The 22,295-nt window shown below is 38.3% G+C and overlaps 1 protein-coding gene across 2 annotated transcripts in view; it reads left to right on the top strand.

The window, feature by feature from the left end:
* The window catches only part of LOC127636919 (protein FAM163B-like), a 42,139-nt gene extending 22,489 nt beyond the window's left edge, over positions 1–19,650 (top strand). For both annotated transcript variants that reach the window (XM_052117720.1, XM_052117721.1), the window contains exons 2-3: positions 13,044–13,159; positions 15,902–19,650. In XM_052117720.1, the coding sequence (XP_051973680.1) occupies positions 13,067–13,159; positions 15,902–16,354 (546 nt within the window). In that variant the 5' untranslated portion in view covers positions 13,044–13,066 and the 3' untranslated portion in view covers positions 16,355–19,650. The remainder of the gene's footprint in view (positions 1–13,043; positions 13,160–15,901) is intronic.
* The last annotated feature ends 2,645 nt before the right edge of the window (positions 19,651–22,295 follow it).

Below are 22,295 nucleotides of genomic sequence, written 5' to 3' on the forward strand. Positions count from 1 at the left end.
GCCACTTTCCAGCTGGCCAATGATCCATTTGGACCAATAACTGGCCAAGGTCAAAGGGAATCGCTTCTTCTCTACTGTGGACATGGCCAACGACTTCTGGACAATGAGAGTCGACCCAGCTGACCAGTAAAAGATGGCTTTTTGTTTTGGTAACCGGCAGTACACCTGATACCATTGTTCATTCGGATATTCAAACTCCCCCAGCCGAGTTCAATATCTTCCTCCATGGCCCACGGTAACTTCATCTACATGGATGATATCCTTGTAAGGAACACTTGACCAAGATCTGACATGTACTTAACCAACTCTCAACCACTGGAGCCAAACTTGCACTAGCCAAGGGCCAGTGGTGCCACACCAAGGTTGAGTATGTGGGTCTAACAGTGAGTGCAGATGGCATCGAACCCTAAGCTGGGACAGTTCGAGCCATCCATGACATCAAAGCTCTGACAAGTTTGTCAGAACCCAGAAGCTTCCTAGGTCTCTTCAACTACTCCTGACAGTTCATTGAGGACTGTGTGGAGATAGCCAGACCCCTAACAAACTACTCCGTAAAGACAAAACATTTTAGTGGTGAGAAAGACAAGCTCAGCTCTGCGCCGTCTGGCCCACCCAGACAAAGATAAAGAGTTCCACATCGAAGCAAGCTTCTTCCCACTATCTCAGTGCCGCCTTAACACAGTAACAAGACTCAGACAAACGTGTGGTCGCCTGTGCAAGCCGACTTCTTAGTGTTGTTGAGATTAAGTTCTCTGAATGCGAGAAGACCCTCCTGTCCACCGTATGGGCTGTGGAACACTTCTGTAGCTACATTGGGGTCAGAATACAGTCATTGAGACTTGTCACCAACCTGTCACCTTCCTGAACAGCCAACGGCTGAGGGAGGGGATGTTTTCCAACAGCCCACATTGCCACTTGGATGATGGCACTGCAAGGCTACGATATTGAGGTCAAGTATGCCCAGAACCATAAAATGGCCTTGGGCCAGGGCCTGGCTGAATGCCAACACTGTGACTGCAAAGAGCAACAAGCCCAGAATCCTTATTTGTCACCACTCCACTGCTCCTGTCAAATCATCATTACTATTATGAGAATACCTGCGCAGACCTCCTAAGGTTCTACGTGGATGTCTGTTCATTCTATGACAGACTTGGGAATGATGGTGTAATGGAAAAAGGTCAAAGGTCATTCCCAAGCCTCCAGTCCTGACAAAGATCGTAATGAGGAAGGCACGGCACGACTTGGGAGTTCCAAGATGAGTGGCTTCCAATTTCCCAAAAATGTACTGTAAAAATTAAAAAAATTTACTTTACCTATGTGCAGGCAAAAGAAAGGTGAGAAGACCCGCAGTCCTGCCCACAGACTCTGCACCTGAAACGGAGACCTGCCAATGCAGATCTGATCACCATGCAGGAGCAAGACCTGGCCATCCAAACTGTCTGGCAGCGTGAAGCAAACCCTGCAACACAAGAGGCCTCTCAAATCCCACCGTGCGGAGGAGCTACAATTACAGAACCTGTTTCGGCTAGTCTCCTTCACGACCAGCCGCATATTAAATTCGAGAAAGGTTTGTTGGTCTTTACCCAAACTGACCGGGACCAGCTCACTGGGTTGTCCCAACTGAACATAGGGGGTTGATGTTAACCCATGCTCACGACTCCCCTGTCAGAGGCCACTGGGTTTACAAGGCCACCCTCAAGACACTCCAGCAAGTCGTTTTATTGATCATAGATGTCCCATGACACCCGTTCCTATATCATAGGGTGCCTGGTCTGTAGCCAGTTCCAGCCATCCAGATCACTGGATTTGGTCCCACTCCAGAGCAGAGGGATCACGTTCCCTAGATTGGACCAGTCCCCATGTCCTCACGCGGTAACAAGTACCTCCTCACGGTTACCTGTGCTGGAATAATGGCTGGAATGCCTCCCTGCCCCTAACAGCACAGCCACAAAAACTGCAGTCCTGCTCCTGAACCATGTGTTCAGCCACAGGGGGCTACCCCTCTCCGTTGATTTGGATCGAAAAACCCATTTCACCTCAAGCGTCATGACAATCATGTACAAAATCATGGGCGTGGAAGTCAACTTCCACTCCTGTATCATCCCCAGTCATCTGAACAGGTCGAATGGACATTCACGTGGGCCCAGAAGAACTTGAAAGCCAGCATCATGGGATCCATAGCATGACAGGAAAGCGTCTCACTGCGAGTACCAATTAGGTGACAAGATACTCTATTTCAGGTTCACAAAACTGGTAGGAATCTCTAAAGAGTTCCTACCAAGTAGGACAGGCCCCTTCAAGATAGTGGGAAAGCTCTCACCAGTAGCCTACCGCATCAGGGTCTCAAATGCAAGCCAAACACCAGCATTCAAATGGGTCCACTCGAATCAGATTACTCACTCCAAAAGCGAGAAGATGCACCACAGTAGCACCATAAGGATAGCTGCATGCCTCAACCAATCCCGTCGGCATGCATCAACTCCTAGCACCACTCCACTCTCATACAGTAATGAACTCTGGTTTGTTTCTGGATTAAAGTCTCGTGGATCATTTGCATTCTCCTCAGCCTATGAGTTGACCTATCCAGTGATGTGGTCGAGCCCGGCCCGCCGACCAGCATCATCCTACAAGGGACACCTGGTCTCTTGATCACCCGCTGCAACCATGTTTAGATCCCTGAGATGTATACCGCAAACACATCTGCCTAACCAACTATTGAATGAAGGTAGGCTAAGCGGAACCCAAACGCATGACACAGTCAAACGTGCCAAACAGAAAACTGTTCACACATTTGAACAAGTGCAGAAATTCCTAGTGAACGAGGAGGACCTCAGTAGCCAGACAAGACCAAAACGATTTCCCTGTGGCCTGCTTGCTACGACATCAGCAACCGGGTCACTGTTTTCCACTGGCCTCTCAGGTGCCAACTCTGTCAGAATCAGTGCACTTCAAAGGCACATGGGTGAACTCGATGAGGAAATGCCAGAAATATAACAGAGACTTCTCCTCCAACAAGAACAATTACAGGGCCTGGATAAAACCCTTCAGGGTACTGTAATCACTGTAAAATTGCACTCTGCTCTTTTCAATAACACTTTGTATACTTTAGGGACATTGTCAGAGTTTGTTAGAGAAGACATATATTATCGTATCATTAGAGATCTAATGCAGCACCTCATCAGGGAAATTAGCTCTTCAGTCAACAGTCTGAGGGGTGGAAGGATTCCAGCTTACCTGATCTCCCTAGACCTTGTTGAAGAAATCCTTAGATCTGTTACTACCTCCGTTGTGCAACCTTCACAGATTCACCTGGCATATAGTCTTGGCAGTGCAATTCCAATCTATGTAAATCCTCAGAATCTCGAATTAGGATTCATCCTCAATCATGCCATCATAGAAAAGGAGAATATATACAGACTAATGTTCATATTGAATGTTGGTTTTCAGAGAGGTAACACACACATTCACCTCAAAACACCACCAACACTCGCCTACCAGGATGAGGACCCCTCGCTCTACCTTATCCCTAACCTAAGCATGTGTACCAAGAGAGAGGACATGCATTAGGTTGGTCCAAGCAACCCTTTGCTAGAGAGGTGACTAACTACCTCTGCGGCCTAAGAGCCGAGTCCCCTGAACAAAAGTGTTGAGGTAGCATGTCTGTCAAAAATTAAGAAACCGAGACAAAGGTAGAGCGAGCAGGCAACTGCTGGCTCATTAACAAACCAGCCACCAAAGTTCTAATGTCATATGCCCACCATGGTACAACCACTAAATGCACCCTTCAGTTATCTTTGATAATTATTCATTATTGCTAATAACCTATCCCACTCCTGAACAAAGCCCTTATACTAGTTATTAAGTGATGTTGAACACCATGGGGTATATTGCAATATCACCCTTTTCAGTGGGATAATTAGAATTCCTAGAAACATTCTGAACATTCTAATTTCTCCTGCATTAACAGAAATACAAGTCTGAGGTCAACACTATGTAATTTGTGTCACAATTCGCATAGCATAACTACAGTAACTAGATTTTTTGTAGGAAACATAATTGATGATTGCCCATACAAAATTAATAGTCACAACACTAGGGTGTTGTGTGTTTTTGCAAGGTCTTAGTGGTTTAAAATGTTGCTAAGCTGTTCTAGATGGTTACTTGATAGGTAGTTACTATGGTGATCTGGGTGGTTGCTAAACTTACTGTCCCATGTCAAATTTCAGCAAATTCCATGTAATTCAAATCCAAAATTCTTATACAGATATGTTTTTTCAAATACTGTCCCATGTCAAATTTCAGCAAATTCCATGTAATTCAAATCCAAAATTCTTATATGGATATGTTTTTTATCAGTGTATCCCAATCCTTTTTCTGGAAGCCCCCCAACACCACATATTTTGTATATCTCCCTTTTCTTACACACCCAATTCAGGTCTTGGAGTCTCCACTAACGAGCTGATGAGTTGAATCAGGTGTGTTTGATTATGGAGATATCCCAAATGTGTAGTGTTGTGGGGCCTCCAGGAACCCATGTTTTTGATAAACGATGATATTTTGCACATTAGGCATAAGCTGTGTTCGCAGAGTTTGTTAAGGGAATACAAATCCCTCCTGTCATACATTTGGATCAATGAGGGTTTTACATTTCAATGGTCCTTTATAGACTCATGACTTGTGACAAAGTGTGCATGTGTTCAATAGCCTTCATTAGTGTGAGAATGAATTATATAATGGCATACCTGTATGCTTGATCCCACAACACACAAACACACTCACTCTCTCATACACACACACAGTGTTACTCAAATAGGCCTGTGCAGTATCCATGGGGTTGCCAAGGGTAACACTTTATTTGTCACAAACCACAAATAGAAAGATTATGCAGGGTGCATATGGCACAGCAGTAGTTCATGTTATTCATCTTGAGTGCTTTAACTGAGTTTGATGTGTGACTCAGGCATGAAAATAGGCTACTTATTCTTTATATTCAGTGTATAAAGACATAGTCATTGATTCATTTTGAATTCATTTCAGAATAAACAAATGGTGTGCCACATGCTGGCCTTCACCAAATGTCCCTCCAAGGGAGTACATTTTAACACAATGATATTTATGGACCCAGCAACCTTTATAGTGCATTTGTTTATTGTCAGCATTCTGTGCATTTTTTGCTTGTTTGTTTACATGAAATGTCATCATGATCTCATTAGTATTTGTATGTTTTCATATAGGTATTTGTATGCACTTGTATGCAGGGTTGCATGTAATCTGATAAAACTATTAGTTACTGTAATCTGTTTACTTCACTTATCTATTTACTAGTCAATAACGTAGTGTCACACATTACATTTTAATTTCCCATAGTCATATTACAGTTACTGACCTTCAATCAAGATTTAAGTTTACTTTTAAGTACTTCACTTCGGTTCCACATATTCCAAAAATAGGAAATATGTTAATATGTTTATCTGTTTGTGTTTTTGTAACATATGAAGGGATGGTGAGAATGAACAAAGAGAAAACATAGATATTATTTTGAATTTGTGGAGTAGAAAAACAAAAACTTTCTGTGAAAATAGGTTTGGAAAGTATCTTAAAAGCAAGGTAATTTGTAATGTAATACATTTTCAATGAAGTAATCTGATTATAATTTTGGAGACGTAATTAATATTTTGTAGTGGATTACTATTTTTGAGTAACTTACCTAACACTGTATGTATGTAGGTATTTGTATAAATGTGGTTTTATCACATTTACACTTTTGTACACTTGCATAGGCCACGTCCACGCTTTCATTTAAAAATGCATCTTTTTTCTACATTTTGGCCATCCGTCTACACTGAGATCCCAAGATACATTTGAAAATGTTGTCTTCGCGTTGTAGTGTGACTGAGAAAATGATGGCATATTTGTTGTCATGTGACGCAGTCATGTGATCCATTCAACCCAAGACAACAAGATGGCGGCCTATGTTGTAACGACATTGTTGTGCCTGTTATTCAAAGTGATAGCATTGTTAAAGATAAATGTTACTTTGTACAACCTTCACACTGCATTCGGAATTGCTGTCCGTGACGGAACACGAGGACAATTGCGTTTCAGACCATAAATGGAATGGAGATTTTCTGCATGCGCAGTACAGGGATTTAAGCATTTTCATAAGTTCAGTGTGGACGAGAAAACTTAAAAAATTTGGAAAATGCTTGAAAATGGCAGTGTAGACAGAGAGCGTTTCGAACACAAAAATGCCATTTCCAAATGTAACCTTCTCATGTTTGAACAACTTCAACTTTTAATGTTTACAAATCCTTTGGGGTTCAAAGATTCAGAAGTTTCAGAACAATTGCGACAACAGCTCACACATCACACAAAATCAAGGAATTATCGAAACACACATTAATATTATACAATAACATGGATTTTACACTTGTTGAGGTTTGATGATCATTCAAATCAGCTGTAGAAAGAGTGGTATACAAATATGTCATTAAAATATATTTCCATTAAGATTTTTGTTCATTCACTAAAAAATTATTCCTGTTATGGGATGGTGTCTGAGTATTGAACAGGTTCACATGCAACGGTATCCTCGAAAGGTTCTGATCATTTCAGGTCCAACCAGTTATCAGAAGGTCTGTAAAGTGTATATCCAAACATACATAAATGTCTGTGTACACATAACAATATAAAGTAATCTATGAATACTAACAAGATCACGGAAATGTTTAGGGATATGACAGTTTCAAAGCTTGCTGCCCTTTTATTGTCATAAGATATTATGTTTTATGACTTTATTATATTCAATAATTTTAACCCTATATTAATTTGTCCTTTAGGCATTATATTATATATATATTTTTTTTTAATTTTCTTAAACCAAGCTTGTCTGAACACACAAGATTTATTTGTCCTTTTATCTCTTTGAAATTTGACAAAATGTAGTTTTCACTGCAAGTTGTGCAAAACGTTTTGCTAGGTTTTGGCTGAAGAGTTTTTTTTGGAGGTTTTTTGCACATAAGCTGCTTTTTAAGAGACAGTTGGCAACAAAAGTCATTCACAAGTTTACTGGTTCATATACTTCTGGAGCATATTAAGGTAAACAGATTTGGCTTTTTGTCCTTAATGGAGGGGCTTCAGCACAGCACAGGGCTTGAGCTCTGAGACCCCCACACCCCTTAGGACTATCAGACTAAAGCAAGAATTAGAAAGTCAGTTTTGAATAATAATTGGTAGTGGCATTATAAAATGGAAAGGTGGATATGGGAGGTGGCGGGATGCCAGAAGAATAGTCATTGGTGAGAGGAAAGCAGCTGCTGTCCTTGTGATTTGATTGAGTGGCCTAGATGAACAAGCTCCTTCTCTAACATATATGTATTTCTATAATATTACGTTGTATTGGCTTTCACATACACTAGATAAATCACATTAACTTATAAAAACATTAACATTTTATTCAAAACTGTATAATGTATCTGTGTGCTGGAGTTACCACAGCTTTTTGAGGACCATTTGTGTTTAGCCAACACAATTTCTCTGCTGTTGGCTGTGTGGATCTCTGTCTTTTGTTTGTGTGTGATGTAAATAATTAAAGCTACATGTTGTGATATGGCAACAAATTGTTCATAGAGTGATGTAATTAAGCTATCCTCACAGGAGTTGGGTGAGGCAGAATGCAACATGCTAATGGATAACCTGTTTGGGTTCATTGAATTATAGCTACTTGAGCACATGTGAGCGTTTGCATAGGCTTAACGTACGACTCTAGACTCATGTAAAAAACAAAAAAACGAAATTGTCCCTTTTAATCACAGAGTTCCAGTATTACTGATCTTTATAGGTCAATGGTCACAAACAAGGTAATCAACGGTGTGCCAACGGGGTTAGAAAACAGATATCTTCCGTATCTTCAGCCAAATATCAAACATTAGCTCTGACACAACTGATGTTGCCTAGCTGGCTTTCTCGCAATCAAATGAAAACCAACAGTCCGGTTTCATTTCCAACCCGGATCAATTGATTGCATTCGGCCACAGGACGAATCAGATTAGAATGGCTTAATTTGATTTTTGAGAGCAGGTACAAACGATTCGAGGACAGCTCAGCTGATTGGCCGAGACAGATGCCTCTCAATATTAAAGGCAAAAGGAATTTAAAAAAGCCAAGAGACTGTCAAATACCCTTTAGGTTTCAGAGGGTTACTTTTCAAATGTATTCCATTACAGATTACAAAATGTATTATGTAAAATGTAATTTTTAATATAGTCTGTTTGATTACTCAACATCAGTAACATAATTTAAATACATTGGATTACTTCTTCAGTAATGGCAGATTTTTTTCTTGTTTTGAATATAAACAATTGAATAACAACCCTTTAAGAAAATCTAGAGTTCAGACAAACTTGCTGCAAATTTCTCACTCATTTTCACATGCAAACCTTTAAAAAAAAAAATTGAAACTAGCCGCAAATTTGCAGCTTGTTATTTTCACTTGCAAATTAGTTTTTCCGCACATTTTCTGCATATGTTTGCCAGAAGTTTGCAGCTCTTCGCCGGTAGTGGTAAACCTCCAGCAAACCTTTGGCAAAAATTGACAATTTGCTGCAAGTTTGCCGCAAAGCTCATTTGCATGTGAAAATTTTCAGTGGCGAATTTGCGGCAAGTTTGTGGCAAATTTTCCATGAGATCTTGATTTTTGTAAGGAAATGAGCTTGTGATTCACTGCAAATGTTTGCCAGATGTTTGCAGATATTCACCGGTAGTGGTGAACCTGCAGCAAACCTTTGGCAACAATGAAGAGTTTGCTGCAAAGCTCATTTGCATGTGAAAATAATGAGTGGCGAATTTGTGGCATGTTTTCCAGAACTCTGACCAAAAAAAAATAATAATCTGCCAATACAGTAAGATAAAATACACTTTTTATTCAAAATACCTAAATAGCCTTAATATCCAATGCAGTGTTGCTACAAGTAAATTTAGCTTCTTTTAAGTTTTTGTTTTGTTTTTCATATTTTTCAGGAAAACAATCATTCTCATTAATAACAGGATTCTTGTGGTACATGTTGGCCCTAATGTCAAAGGTCATACTAAAAAAAAATTATGATCTGGCATGGATTTTCTTAAAATAATTAATTATAAAATGTAATCAAGCCTAGAAATAGGTGCGTATAACTGACATAGCATTGTAGCCTAGCATAAAGCTAAATGTTCACATGACAATTTGCAAGATTTAGTAATTCTGCTGCTCCAAACTTACTTCAAAACCCCACAGAATGTATACAATGACATCTTTTTATGATCATATGTGGATTCTGTTCAAATAAATAATAATAATAATTTATAGCTTTCATTACAATGTTAAATGTTACATTGGTTAGCATTTCTCAAAATAACATCCTTTATCTTTTAAAACCACATTTAAACATTGGCAGACCATATATCATTGTAATTTTTTATTTATTGGCTTGATGTTTCATATGTCAATGCTTTACTTATAATTTTCTGTTAAGCTTTAGGAACTATAGTATATGATAATAGCTCTGTAAATGGTGCATTGAAGTCATGTCCCAGTTATCGTATTTACTGGTTGAAAGATCATGAATGCCACCACAAATTCGTAATTACGAGTGGAAAGCTCAGGATTTTCTTCGAGTCCTGACTTTCCAAGCTGGGGGCATGTTCATTTATGAATCATGGCTGAAGCAATTTGTTACTGGTAATAATTCAGTTTTAGTTGAGAATTTTGACTGTGCAGTTTAATTTGTAGGGAATTCTTGAAGAAAAGCGTAGGCATTTCCTATCATGTGGCCACACAAGAATGATATAACAGATAAATAAAGTATTAATTACACACCTTATGCATGGCTTTGCTCTTTATTTTGTTGCATTATTGCTAAAATCTTCCTGCCTTCACTGGTAAGTGAAAAAGAGAGAAAGAATTATGAAATTGTAAAACGGGTCCATTCTTTATGAATAGAATCACTTGAACGAACATCACATCGTATTTACGATGTATGATTCCGTAAGTACGGACATCCCTGGAGGAAGGTATGCCCCAAAAGTTACACATGACTTCAGATCCACTGTTTCATTGATAACAGTGCGAGAGTGCACAATATTTCTGTTCATATGAATGTAACATAAGAAAGTGTTTCACCACTGTTGAAATGCTCATCAGGTCACATAATTTATATTGATAAATGCCAACTGAATAGACTAAATATCAAATGAAACAAATGAGAATGATATGCAAAATAATCTCTACAGTAATCAAAATACTTTGAAAATGAGACCGTATTCTGATTACCAATGATTGAAACTGTAATTTAATGCATTTATTAAATGTTTTTTTTATTTGAAATAGGCCTTCTAAATGACATTACATGTATTACATTACTACCCAACCCTGATAGTCTTTAAGGCAGGGTAAAAGCTAAAGAGTAGTGTAGATTCTGAAATGTATGTCCACGTGTTTTCCACCCCAACAGACTCAAAAGATTTTGACCCTATTATTAGAAGAGTTCAGGAATGAAAATGTTTCTTCCTTCCCTTGGTAGTACTGCTTCCCTGTGAGCAGGGCTGGACTGGTAGTCTGGCATACCGGTCCCGGTGGACCGACCCACTTTGGGGCCAATCAGGGGCAGACTGGCCATCGGGAGAACCGAGCGGGCCTGTGGGTCGGCCGCGAAATGACAGAAAAGGACAGCTCAACAAGTTTTGGGCCAGTTGCCATGTGAAATCCCAGGCCGATTTATCTTACCAGTCCAGCCCTGCCTGTGAGTAGTGCTCAACATCTGTTGTTCTTGAACACACTGTTCTTGATCTTAACTGTCTCAGGGCTAAATTCAACTAGGAGCATGATGGAGGTCCATGCCAGAAGAGCACTCAATAGGGGAAATTAGATAAATGAGGATCATTATGTTTTTATTGCAATTACACAAGATTACTGGGGTTTTGCCTCTTCCAACCTGAACGTTTGATTGTACACTGTTAGAGCTAGTTTTATTTAAAGGTGCTGATGTTAGGTGTTCTAGAACTTTCACCAGACTTAGCTACTGAATTAGACATATGCCATACTTTAAAATACATAGCCCTACCGTTGCTTTAGGTATTGAAATGAGTATGGGAACTATTCCATTTCCTTTCCTTTCATCTGAGTCAATGGATCTATAGATGGTAACTTTGATCTGCAATTTACCTTGTGCAGAATGACTTTCATTACAGACAGTAATCCAATCCTGTCTACCCTTTGCCAAATCTCTCTTAAAGACTATTTGAACATGTGAAGGCACTAAATTGTGATTTTGCATGCTTCAATAAGACAAAGTGTTCATTTCTCAAAGGAAGGTGTCATTTGAGGAAGGCTTATGGGTCAATTAACCTTGGCCAGTGTCACAGAAAGGTCATTACCTATTAATACCCATCTACCGTCACCTGGTTATAACCATTTATTTCACAAACTAACTTTTCCATCTGACCTTTTTCCATGCCTAAATAGAGTATTGGGTGTCTCAGTTGTAAGACCACTGGATAATTAAACATGGGACCCAGGGTCAAATCAGTTTGACTATCAGCATCAAGTCTGATTTGCATTGTTGCTTGTTCTGGCATCACTAATTTTTTGCACATAAGTGCAGTCTGTGTACCTGAATCTGCTCTTTAAAAATCTGAAAGAGCACTTGACTGTATATCATGTCTGGACATATGGCTGGGAATAATGCTATTTGCTGACTGTCTTATGCTGACGGTAATAGCAAGCAATTTTAATTGCAGCAGGCAAGTAGCACTGAGTTTTTTTTATCTGGTTCATTATACTCTATAATAAGCCTATTTTACATAGAAAGGAGTTGTATTTACTCGAACGTTTGACAGTGACTTAATAGGCCTTTATCACATTTCCTAAGCTCCAACTTGCAGCACTGAACAATTTACACCACATTCAATATCAATGGCATTGGTTATTTATGCACAATTCATCTCAAATACTTAATCTTACAGACCCACATCACTATTCAATCATTACTAAGTTTTTTTTTTACATTTATCCACTTGGGAAAGCCTTTTCGAAAAGCTCAATTATCACTGTCAAAAATGCCATCTCAGTGTGGACGGAATGTCAAAATGTAGAGAAAAAGATGCGTTTTCAAACTAAAACGTATGAGTGTGGACATGGCCTAAGCTAGTGAAATTGAGTAATCAAAACTGACAATAGGCCATTCACAGAACTATAGGCTGAAGTTTGATAAAGCTACTAATCAGAGCTGGATAGGACAACAAATGGACTATAATAAAGGATTATTGTGCATGGCACAGCGCTATACCAGCACAGATAGCATCTGTTATACTGGATTGTAGGTGGTTAGGAAATAAGATGTAGGTTCTTGCACTCAAAGTGGTGTGATGGTTTAGTGAATTCGACCTTTTGTGCCCTGATCCATCTCTTTTGGTTAGTGGTAGTGTAATATTTAAGAATCTAGGCTGCTAAAACAAACTTTGCAGATTAAATCTTAAGTAGCGATTCTCCAGAAATTGAAGTGGTATGGTAATTACTATACCACTCTTGCTTCAGGATTTTTACCTCTACAGTCTGCTACATGACTAGATCTTTATCAATTTTAAATACTATCATTCCATTCTCTCTCCATCAACCACACCTTTGTGCCTTCATCTCCTATAAATCTCTGCCATCGTTTTAATCATTCATCTCACTCAAATCTCTCAATCATTTCCTCTTCTTTTGACCTTCCCCATCTGCTTCTAAGGTCTGTTCAGTCTCTCTCTTTCTTCCATTTGTTCTGCCCATTCATATTCATCACACTGTGCGGTCACAAATTTAGCATTCAAATCATAAAATGTAAAATGCTAAAATGTCCATAACATCCTTCAGACACATTTGATTGAAGCTAATGAAGTTCAATAGCACATGCACCGGTCGTATAAATGGTTACCTTTGATGTCATCAGCAACTTCAAGGGCGTTTCTCGCTAACCTAATGCCTATTGCCTTCTTCATTTTGATAACTCAGTTTTCTCTCTCTTTCTCAGGGTGTTGATGGAGAGGCTTTCGAATGACAGCCGGGACAGTGGTAATCACAGGTGGAATTCTAGCTACAGTAATCTTACTGTGCATTATCGCGGTACTGTGCTACTGTAGGCTGCAGGTGAGACCTTGATTGTTGACACATATCAAAGAGGATTGCTCCTCTCTTGCCTTCTTTTGATCCTCTGTCTGTTTTCTCAGTCTTATAGGTATAACTTTGTGATTTAGTACTTTCACTCTTCACTTAGAAAGTGTTGTCACAGTCTTTGTTTTCTTTAGATCTCTAGATTTCAAGGAATTGGCAGTCACAAGCCCTAGCATATGTCCAACAATCAGAACTGAACAGTCACGCCACATTTAGATTTTTCAGATGTTTTGTGAGTTTAAATATGAGAAATGAAGAAGAAGGAAACTATACTCAAATGTCATTAGTTGTAGCATACACAATAAACATTTCAGGTTTGAATGTGCAGAAGCGAGAACAAGATTTGAGAGCTATAGACCGTTATAAATAGCAAATGTTAAAATAAATGTCCTTCTCTATCCCATCTCTAATCCAGACTTCATTGGTTGTTGCATATATCATATTCCAAGTTTTCTGAAGCCATACGATAGCTTTCTAGACTGAAATTTTGCTATTCACTGAAAATCTTACCCACCGACGCAGCTCTAAAATATCAAATTTGCGCTTCCTCGGATTCAAACTTACAATGTTGTAATCAATCACATGATATACGAGAACCAATGGCATTCAGACCTTTATCTTTTTTTAAAGCTTGACAGCCCCAGTTAGTTACTATTTTCTTTCTTTCTATGGAAAAGAGCAGTTTGGACATGTTGCTCTATTTCTCCTTTTGTGTTTAGTAAAGACAGGTAGATGAGGGTATTTTCCTTTTTGTTGTGTCAGCTATATTAACCTGCCACTGATATTCAGTTATCAGTGATCTAACAGATCTTAAAAAAAAATTCAGCCAAAAATGAAAATGCTCTCATCATTTACTCACCTTCATGCCATCCCAGATGTTTATGACTTTCTTTCTACTACTGAACACATATGAATATTTCAGCTCTGTAGGTCAATAAAATGAGAGTGAATGATGAATGAAAAAGCACATAAAGGCAGCATAAAAGTAATCTATAAGACCCCAGTGGTTAAATCTATATCTTCATAAGCAAGTGAGAAGTCCCTTTTTACTATAAAGTATCCTCCCTAACCAGTAGGTGGTGATATGCAAGAAGAATGCGAATCACCAAAAGCAAAAGATGAATGTGAATGTGAGTCGAGATTTATAGTAAAAAAGTACTTAAATATTGATCTTTCTCACCCACACCTATCATATACAGTAGCTTCTGAAGACATACTGCATAATAAACCACTAGAGTCATAAGGATTACTTTTATGCTGCCTTCATATGATTTTTGGACCTTCAAAGGTTTGGTCACCATTCACTTGCTTTGTATGGACCTACAGACCAGAAATATTCTTCTAGAAATCTTAGTTTGTGTTCAGCAGAAGAAAGTCAGTCATACACATCTTGGATAGCATGAGGGTGAGTAAAATATGAGAGAATTTTCATTTTTGGGTGAACTATCCGTTTAGAATAAGATCATAGATATTGTCATAGATGCGCTTTCTCTCTTCCTCATACTCTTGATTAGCCATGTCCTCATTTCAATTAGTGTCATTAACTTGACCTAATTTAATGTGATTTACTTCGGCCAGTGATGGCATTGTGTTAAGTACAATAGGTCTGACATGGTTTATCATAAATGTTCTTAAATGTAAGTTATGCAATAACAGAGCCTATTATTAGCTACAAATTAGGCCATTAGACTGTCTACCTATTTTCCATTGCAGAGCTTATTCATGACTCACCTTGCACTCATGGTTGTGTCCACTTTTTTGACCAATAACATGTTGTTTTGCTTAATTAGTCTACAAAAGGAATCAAATCTACAAATTCTCAAGTGCCCATTTACCTTGTAAAATGCTGCTTCACTCATGTGCCATTGGTTGCAATTGATTGCCTGATATTTTGACATGCAAATGAGCTTTTGATTCACCACAAATGTTTGCCAGAAGTTGGCAGCTCTTCGCAGGTAGCTGTAAACCTCTGGCAAACCTTTGGCAAAAATTGACATTTAGCTGCAAGTTTGCCACAAAGCTCATTTTCATGTGAAAATAATCAGTGGTGAACTTGCGGCAAATTCGCCATGAACTTTCGATTTCCGTAAGGGCAGCTGTGTGTAGCGTCTAAGCGCATTGGCATTATGAATTCAGAATGTAAGCAAAACAAATTAAACATTTTCTACTGCATATATATTACTTGAAATCATCATTGAGTGGTTAAAACAGCTTTTTTTACTGACCGCAGTTTCTACTCAAAGAATGAGGCATAAAGTCATTGATAACACATTTTAATTTCACATTACCGTCTTGAGAATCCTCATAGTAAAATGTACCTCTAAACATCTCCCCCAGCAGTGTGGCAGGTGTCTAAATATTTGCAAACAGTATACCATTGATCTGCTGTTCCTAACTTATTTTTACCCCAGAAAAAAGAATGATTTAGAACTTTAAAAGCAATGATTCCTTCCCCAACTTCCTGTTTCATATATGTCAACATAGGAAAGAAAACTGTGCTTGTCAAGCGATTTCACTGAGTTAAATTATCCATCCTGGGTCTGGTTATTTAACTAGTATTTTGTACTTACAATTACACATCATGTGGCACTGGAGTGAGCTAAAAAATCATTTACTCACCTTTATTTTTGGGTGATCTATCCTTTAGCTGTACTTTATCCACAAGAGCACCACTACATCTTAAAACTCAAACGATTTCTCCCACACTCCATGTTTCAGTATTATTGCTGTAAGAAGGAGGAGTCGGAGTCAGAGGAGGAGGAGCCTGACTTCGCTGTCACATCCCGTCTGCCACCGGTACATTCCAACCACAACATCCTGGCTGCCACTGTCCCCATGGCAACCACCCCCAATGGGCCTGGCTTCTTCACGCCACCGCGGGCTCGAAAACTGACACGTTCGCAGACCTTCTGTCCTTCCTGTACGCATTACGATCTACCGTTTTACCTGCAACAGCCTGAGGGCCTGCGGAATGGCGGTGAACGCATTAGCTACCGCAGCGTGCATCAGCAAGATCTGGGGCTGCCCACTCCGATACCCACTCCGCTTCCCGCCCCGATGCACACCCAGCTGCCAACACCACTACCCAACTACCACAAACTAAACCTCAGCCGCTCGGTCACCATGAGGGAAATGTTCCAGCGGAGTTGCAGCATTAGCACTGATGTCTAGACAGTGTTGCAACTTAGCCTGGACGTCCAAACAGTGTACTTCAATGTTTCATAAAGCTCTACCTTTTGCCTACATAAAGACAGTGGACGAGTGTCGAGTTTTCAGGAAGACGCCCAGTGCATTAGTTTGTAGCTGGGCGACACAGGTATTGTTCCTGCTGCTAAAGAACTACAAGGGCAAAATGTGTTGAGATTGAAGATTGAGACCCCTTTTCCCTACCTCTACCCCTCGGTTTTAGTTCTCTTTCCCTTGTGTTGTGTTTTTGGCTAATTGGAAAGAAGACTTTGAAAAAAGGCGATGCTCGTTTTTTATGCTTTTCTCGGATTCTTTGGAGAAGTCACACTTATACAAGGAAACTGCTGAAATTGCCAATATTTGAAAATACAGTCTAAATTTAAACTTTTCTGTTGTTCATGTAGCTTACGTATTAAATGGGATTTTTGCTGAATTATATCTTAAAAAAACTGGTATAGCTACCAAACCATCACACTCTGAAAGTCCAGGATGGGCTGCAATAAAACTGGTAAATCTAAACACGATATCAGCAGAACAATATATTATGTATTAAAGTTTAATTATGAGGTAACAACGGGATGAGAGGCATTACTTTTTACTGACAAATATATTGGGCACCCCTCTGTGAGCTGTTATAAATATGAATTGATGTTTTTCACAATTGCAATATATTTGTTCTGTTTTGAATATTTAAATGATTTGTTCTGCTTTATTCACTTTTCTGATATCTAAAAGGTTCTGATTTGTTTAATTTAACAAGTCATTATCTATCCTAAATGACCACGTTTACCTTCACATCATTTTCAGATTTTAATGATATTCTGGTTAAGCCTTTATTCTGAAAAAGTCATTTACATGCTGTGTTCCTGTGCAAATATTTATGTTAATGTAAATCTGGACAGTAACTTAATTAATTAATATTCAGTTGTTTCCTTAAAGTGCACTCAGTAACTTTTGTCTTTGTGTCATCTTGGACATACACTGACACCTAGTGGCTTGGATGCAGCACTATTTAAAATCAATAGTTTTCAGTTTCAGATGTTTTGTAGAAATGTTGTATTCACAGTCAGCAATGATTACTTTAATCAATGAGTGAAAGTATCAAATAACAGGACAGTTACTGAGATTAAACGAGTAGTATTCGGCTGGTCATGTGATCATAACATGGCCGCCCCCATGTGCGGACCCTCTCCATGTAGAATAAAACAGCTTTTATAAGGTCACTGGTATGACTGGAGTCTTCGTTTTAATGAGAGTAGTCGTGATTTCCTACAAATATTGCAAAATTACAATTTATGTCTTTAGGAGTGAAACTTTTTTAATGAGGAAAACATTTACTGAGTGCACCTTTAAAGGAACATTCTGGGTTCAATACAAGTTAAACTCAGTCGGCAGTATTTGCGGCATAATGTTGAATACAACAAAAAATTATTTTGACTCATCCAACCGTTTCTTTAAAAAAAGCAAAAATCTAAGTTACATTGAGGCACTTACGATAGAAGGGAATGGGGCCAAGTTTTGGAGTGTTTAAAGGCAGAAATGTGACGCTTGTAATTTTATAAAAGCACTTATAATAATTCTTCTCCTAAATCTTTTTTTTTTTTTTTTTTTTTTGGCATAATAAAACAATTATTTGAGTTGTGAAGTTTTTTAAATCTTAATTTTTACAGTCATTTTAGGATTTGTTGATATTACATCATCATAGCAACTGTAGCAAGTTGTAAAATTGGCTAAAACTTTACACAGAAAAGAGCAATTTTATCACTCTAAAATCATGTTAACACACATATTGTTTATGCTTTGTGGCTATACTTTTGAAGCAGTGAGTATTTTAACAATTACGGATTGGCCCCATTCACGTCCACTTTTAGAGCACCAATGTAACCTGCTTTTTTTTAAAGGAGGGTCAAGTTAAAATTCATGTTTGTGGCAATCAATATTCTGCCACAAATTATGTCGATTGGGCTTAACAATTATTATTCTTAACGTTAATATTCCTTTAACAATTACAAACAAAAGCACAATGATTTGGAATATGTAGGCCATGATGTTTCTGTTATTGTTTGTAAAATATTAGTTAATATCTAATATGTACATTGTATCAAATATTAGCCAGAATTACCTTTGTTTGCAGATATACAGTAAATGACTGTTCAATTATGCTGGGTATTCTTAATAAGGCATTTTTATGACCCAAAATTCTGATTAATATAGATGTATGCCAGCTATCTTGCTCAGATTTATAGTAACCAGAATATTGACTTATTCTGGTTATGGAAATTAGGTTAATCCACATACATGACACTTACATAATCAGAATATGATGAAATTCTGATTAATATTGGAATATTATTTTGCATGTAAATGCAGTAATTGACTAGATTTGCATGCACATCATTGTCTGATTAAGGTCCATATTCCGGTTAAGACTTTATTCTCCACAGCTATTGGAATATTTAATGTAATCAGCATATTCAGAATGCATCCATCCAGCTGTCTTATTCTGATTTCTAGAACCCAGAATATTGTCTTAATCGGGTTATGGCAATCAGGTTACTGCATTTACATGACACATACTTAAATGGAACATGACTGAATTCTGATATTAATTTAAGAATTAATTTTGATTAAAAATGATCATATGCTTGTAAACTTGATCAATAATATTCCTGTCTCTTGATTATTTTACAAATCTGGATGTGAGATGAATGCAAGGGCCAAATGGATTCTGGATTTCAAGGGCAGCATTTGCTCTTTGTAAATGCTGTAAGAACAGATCGTCTTCTCCCAGAAGGATTTTTCACTGCACACTTCATTCTTGCAGAGGCATCAATCAGCCTGATTCTCGCCTTGTTGATGTTAAAACAGGTTTGGTGATACAACTTTACTTTTTTTTTAATAATGACAGTAATGATCAAGAATATTTCTTCTCTCCTTTTCTCTTTAGTTTCTAGCTTTCTTTCTCTGTGTGTAGCTACATACTAAAGTCCTACAGGTGACTTTGACTTCTGTGATCACCATGTAGTTGTGTTGTATTGCTTTATTTTATTTTATCTTTCAGTCATTATGCCCCATTTATGCTCATGTGCGCACACACGTTCCAGTGCCTGTTAACGAACTGTATTATAATTATTATTTATACATTTATTTTTATGCATCACTGCATTATAACAGTATTTTTGTTTCTGCCTTAGGTAAATAATATTGTTTTTATGTTCTAAAGTGATGCTGAAATGTTACTGTAATGGATTATACAATTAAGAACACAATGTGGATAATAAAATGGCTGAAAAGTGTTTGGCATGTTTTAAATACAATAATTAACAGTTTGGATTTTCACTAATGGTTTCATGCTTTGTTAAAGGAATATTCTGGGTTTCAATACAAGTTAAGTTCAATTGACAGCATTTATGGCATAATGTTGATTACCTTAAAAATGTATTTATTTCTTTAACAAAAAGCCCAAATCTGGGTGACAGTGAGGCCCTTACAATGGAAGTGAATGGGGCCATTGTTTGGAGGCTGAAAGGTAGAAATGTGAAGCTTATAATTTTAAGAAGCACTTACATTAATTATTTTGTTAAAACTCATAAATTATTTTAGCTGTAAAGTTGTTTATATCATCGTTACTACAGTTGTTTTAGGGGTTTAATGTTTACTGCATTACGTCATGGCAGCGAAGTTGTACAATTGGGTATAACTTTACACAGAAAAGGTTATTAAGCGGTTTTATCACACTAAAATCATGTTAACACACATACTGTTTACATTTTGTGGCAATGGTTTTGAAATAGTTAGTATTCTAATGTTTACCGATAGGCCCCATTCCCTTCCATTGTAAGTGCCTCACTGCGACCCAGATTTTTGCTCTTTTTTTAAGAAAAGGAGGGATGAGTTCAAATACATTTTTGTGGTAATCAATGTTGTGCCACAAATGCTGTCGACTGAGCTTAACTTGTGCTGAGTCCGAAAATTCCTTTAATTATATAAGAGATATTCCCTAGAAAAGCTGAATTTGTTGATAGAATTTTTTGTGATTTTCCAAGATCCACTTTTTCAACTGTCAAAAAGGAGTGTGGAATGTTGGCCATTTCATGCACTCAGCGCACACGGCTTGCTGTACATAGCAGAAGGGGCGGAGTTACCTGGCTGCACTGCTAGTGTAACGTTTGCCAGCTGGTAGGTAGCTGTGCAATGTGTAAACTTCACTCCCGGCGACTAGCGACTGACGCTAGAGGCTGTAGCCTTTAGCCTCCTTGTTAGCGTGCCCGCCTCCCATACTGGAGACGCCGGTTCGAATCCCGCTCGGAGCTGGTTGAGCAGGACCGGTTACATTGGTGCCGTGACCCTGATGGGATTGAGGCTTGGGGGGTAAGTGTTACAGTAGCCAGCTGGTAGGTAGATGTGCAGTGTATAAACCTCACTCCCCTGGCCTCAAGAGGCGCACTAGCAACTGACACTTGAGGCTGTACCCTTTAGCCCTACTTGTTAGCACGCCCACCTCCCATGCCGGAGGCGCCGGTTCGAATCCCGCTCGGAGCAGGTCTGGTTACATTGGTGCCATGACCCGAATGGGAGTGAGGTTTAAGGGGGGGTGAGTGTAATGGTTGCCAGCTGGTAGGTAGCTGTGCAGTGTGTAAACCTCACTCCCCTGGCCTCAAGAGGCACACTAATGACTGATGGTATAGGCTCTGGCCTTTAGCCTCCTCTTTTGCGCGCCCGCATCCCATGCCGGAGATGTTGTTTTGAATCCTGTTTGGAGCAGGTCGAACAGGACCGGTGACACAAGCGAAACTTAAGTGGATATCCATACAAAAGTGAGTTGAATGTTTTACAATCATGACTTGCTGTGTGAATATGTGTATGTTGTTTATGATATAAGTGTTGAAATGAGGTTGGCTAACGTGATAAATCTAGCTGCAACACATGTGCTTGAAACGTAATTTCCATCAGCTGTTACACGCAATTGCTTCATGTAGTAAAAAAACGTTAAGTATTCCATTTGGAACGATACCATAGTATCAAAATGAGCAGTTACAATATTTAAAGGTGCACTCAGTAATTTTTGGAAATACGTCAAAGTGGCTGGCACTGACATCTAGTTGCCTAGATGCTGCAAAATACAAACACAGTAGTTTTCAGTTACCAATGTCATTGAAGATATTCACTATGCATGGTAAACCAGGATTAATTTAATCCATGAATGAAAGTGTCAAATAACAGGGCAGTTACTGAGATTAAGCAAGAAGTCATATGATGCAGACATGGTTTCCCCTGTGAAGCGCCCCTGCCCCATGTAGAATAAAAGAGCTTTCATGAGGTTACTGCTATGACTGAACTCATCATCTCACATGAGTGAGCATGATTTTATACATTTCTTTCAAAATTACTATTCATGTCAAGTAAAAGTTTATAAATTAGGAAATATTACTGAGTGAACCTTTAAAATTGTATATGATATACCATCATGAACAGTTGGTTAGGTCTAGTAAAACACATGAACAACGTGACTGTTAATTCCAACATTTTTCATTGCCTTTTTGGATGGGAAGGACACAAACAATAGCCTGAAGGGTTTCAATTGAAATTGTGCAAAATGTACCCATGTTTAACTTCGGAATGGCTGAGTTTTAAGGATTACAGCTATTTTTGAAACCTTTACCATCAGCATCACACACAAAGAACGAAAGGCAAGAATCTAATTATGGTTTCCTTTAAGAACTTCTTGTTGTTATCTAGGCTTAAGTCTTATCTTAAATTATCACCACCACATTTAGATGTTTATTTGTTAAATTGGGATCAGTTTAATTTGCCTTTTAATTGGTTTAAGACAACACATTTCATTTATGGATTAAAAGCCATTTTACTAACTTCTGCTAGAATTAGCCTTTGAATTCTACACTCTTACTTTAACCACACCAAAGAC

This window comes from Xyrauchen texanus, chromosome 44, assembly GCF_025860055.1.
Source record: "Xyrauchen texanus isolate HMW12.3.18 chromosome 44, RBS_HiC_50CHRs, whole genome shotgun sequence".
NCBI lineage: Eukaryota > Metazoa > Chordata > Actinopteri > Cypriniformes > Catostomidae > Xyrauchen > Xyrauchen texanus.